At 49.9% G+C, this 3,216-nt stretch overlaps 1 protein-coding gene across 1 annotated transcript; it reads left to right on the top strand.

Moving 5' to 3' along the window:
* Positions 1-3: 3 nt before the first annotated feature.
* NOL12 (nucleolar protein 12) lies at positions 4-2,516 on the top strand (the record flags this gene model as incomplete). The annotated part of the gene is made up of 4 exons (XM_010016392.1): positions 4-49; positions 472-614; positions 1,578-1,678; positions 2,345-2,516. Coding segments are annotated over 4 exons (462 nt in total), but the record flags the coding sequence as incomplete, so codon positions are not given.
* Positions 2,517-3,216: the final 700 nt, after the last annotated feature.

The raw sequence follows: 3,216 nt of genomic DNA, 5'->3' as shown, positions 1-3,216 counted from the left end.
CGGCACCAGGAGTACCTGAAGATGCTGAGCGAGAGGGAGGAGGCGCTCGGTAGGTGCTGGGCCCTCGGTGGTGGGGGGTGGGTACCCGCGGTCCGACACCCGTGGCTGGGGAATGAGAGCAGGAGTGCTTGCGCATTGTCCCACAGCATCAACTCCTTGCTCCTCTCATGTTCCCCCTGGGCAGCGATCTGAGTAGTGACCCCTGCAGCCCTCTGGCCCTGGTGGGGCAAGGGATTGGGGGGTGCACAGAAAGGACCAAGCAAGAAGACATTTCCAGGGTGCTACCAGGCCCTGTGCTGGGAGAAGAACTTTGTCCTTTATGCCTGTAGTGCTGGTGTTCCAGCCCTTCCATCCCTTTCACGCTGCATGCAAAGGCTTGGTCTGCCCTCTCAGCATGGCACTGCAGGGACAAGCAAATGTATCTTGCAGAAGATGGGGTGCTTTGCAGTGCGGGATTTTTTGTCTCCCCAGATGAGGCTGATGAACTGGAGCACTTGGTGACATCACGCACAGAGTCTGTGAACATCGACCACCCAAACCACGTTGTGACAGTGACCACCATCAGTGACCTGGACCTCTCAGGAGCACGCCAGCTGGGACTGACCACCCCTGTGGTAAAGCCTTTTGCTGCCTCACTGGTTGTATCAGCTGTAAATGCTCTTGGGGCTGGCTAGGTAGGGCTGGTAGTCCCTGAATATGGCCAAGGATTTGCAGGTGGCTGGGAGCAGGGATGAAAAGGGAAACTCATCACTTCCGCGTTTTTCCACAGCTTATGTTGGGTCTCTAAAATAGGAGGAACGTCCTATGGGAACAGGTCATTCCAAACCTCCCTGGACTCCTTTGCTAGTCCCAGCTGACCTTGTGTAAGTGAAAGCTGTCGCAGGGCTGGAGGTGAGAATGTAGTCTTTTAAAAGCCAATAGAGTATGAGCAGCAAGATTTCAGGCTTTGCTGTATGACTGCCTTCCACCTCTTTCATGTATCCTGTCCAGGAAAAATTGCTGTTATCATGAGCAGGTCCTCTGCTTGGACCACAATTAAGAAAACCATTAATTTCTGGATGTTTTTGCTTTTATTTTCAAAACGTATTGTAACTGAGATCTCATATTTGTTCCAGAAAGGCTTTCAGGCACTAGTTCGTTTGATCCTTTTGGTCTTCCTGACTGAGCTCTTTGGGGAAGTGCCTGCGTTAACCTTTTACATTTGTGAGGGCATCTTATAATCTAAAAATCCACTTAAAGAGGCTTTGATAGTAATTTAAGAAAAAAGCTGAAACCTTCAGTTCAGAGTTTAGACTCCAACTGCACGGCTAGTAAGATCATGCTGAAGTTTTGGGATCTTAGGGTGGATTACTGCAGGACTTCACTGGTTGTCCCTTTCCGAGTCGCTATGATAAGAAACCTTGAGATTTGGACAGCAAGGGATGTGGAGAATTAAACAATCAAATTTCACCTGTGATTAGATGGTTTACAGAACAGGATGAAACCAAGAAGGCAGCAGAAATACCAGCATCACAAAACTGCTTGTTTTAATGTGTCTGTAGGGAGTTGATTTTTTTTTTTTTCCCTTCCTTTTTAAGGGCAAGAGTGATGGATCAGAAGAAGAGAAAGGAGAAGAGGTGGTGAACAAGCCTGTAAAAGCAATGCCCAAGAAGTCCAGAAACCCCTTCCTGTCTGAAAAGTATGTATAGATTGATTCCAGCAGCTTGCTTCTAGGCTCTCCAAGCTGCTCAGGAGGATCTTTCCTTCCCGGGTCAGCCGTGTGGTTGCAGGAGAGGGGATGCTGTGCTGCTGGATGCCGGTGGGCAGGAGCCAGCAGAGGGCACTGGCAGAGCACAAGCCTGTCTCGGAAGCTCCATTCCACTGGCATTGATCCCTGGTGACAGCAGCAGCAGGAGGAGGAGGATACAGAGCAGTGCGGGCTTTGTCCTCAAGTGTTTACCTAGCCCTTCCTCTCGGGAGATACTGCAGGGAAGGGAGTATGGCAGGGTGCAGAATTTGTCTCTAGGACTGAAGGTCAAAAAACCCTAAAGCTTAAAGCTTTGGCATTCACCACTTTTTTCAGTGTCCAGGATTTACAACTACTTCAGGAATGCAGAGAATTACTTAACCCTGTGGTGGCTGGGCAGCTCACTGCTCAGAAAATTCATTGTGGTTATTACTGCACACATAGACTTGCAGGTTTCATGCCCTGCCAGGATAGTGCCCAGCAGAGTTCCTCTGGAGCTCACCGTGGCTAATGTCTATTCCCGCTGCGCCACCAGCAGCTCTTCCGCATTTGTTGCGGCATCGCCTTGCTTCTGCAGACCTTGGTCCCCAAGCATTTCTCTCTTCATGCCTTGCACAGGATCTCTGCTCTTACTGCCACACTGCACATGCACAGCCGGAAAAAGACAAAAGGAAAGAGACTCCAACGTGGACAAGGCCCACGCAAGAAAATCCAGAAATCCACCTCGGGGCGGACCACTAAGACTCAGCGGCGGAGGCTGACGGGCAAAATGGGCCGTGATCAAGATTAATGGAGGAATTAGTGCTCAGCCCAGCAGCTGGGACAGTGCTCCATGGCTGGTCGGCTGCTTTTTGGGACTCCTTCACTGTGGGCAAGGGCCTTGTTGACTTGGTTCTCTGACCACCAGTGAGCCCAGGTCAGCCTTCCTCTCCCCTCCTGAGCACTGTTCAGGATCACTATAGACACTCTACCCACGTATTTCTGCAGCAAACTCCAGCTACGAAGTGCCTGGGTGTCACAGAGTCTCTAAAAACTTCTGCTGGGATCACACTCTCTATTTGGCATAACCCTACTGTCCTTGGGCCGCCCCTTCCAGAGCAGATACGTGGCTTTGTGAAAGGAGAGGATCTGGGTCACAGTGCAACAGGCACATGGTCAGGGCAGTTTATGAGGCTTGGAAGAGCTCTGCTTCCACTCTTGTGCATCAGTGCCCTGGCATTTCTGCTGTGCAGTAAATCCTTTTTCCATAGAGACGGGCTGTCATCTTGTGTGTTTCTTCTCCAAGTGCCATACTTGAATGCAGGGGTACTTTTTGTTTGGTGCTTGTGCCAGGTGGAATTTGGTAACTTTGTGAATAAATCTTTATTAAGTCATTTTTCTAAGGAAAAAAAAGATCTGTTTGTGACTGATTTGAAGTGTAACAGCAACTGTGCCAAGGCCAGTACCAGCTGGAAAGAGGGGAGATGGCTCCTTTTGCTTAAAGGATATTG

Source organism: Nestor notabilis, unplaced genomic scaffold (assembly GCF_000696875.1).
Source record: "Nestor notabilis isolate BGI_N333 unplaced genomic scaffold, ASM69687v1 scaffold12166, whole genome shotgun sequence".
Classification (NCBI taxonomy): Eukaryota; Metazoa; Chordata; class Aves; order Psittaciformes; family Psittacidae; genus Nestor; species Nestor notabilis.
The sequence above is the reverse complement of the archived record's forward strand: the minus strand, read 5'-3'. Positions and strand labels throughout refer to the sequence as shown.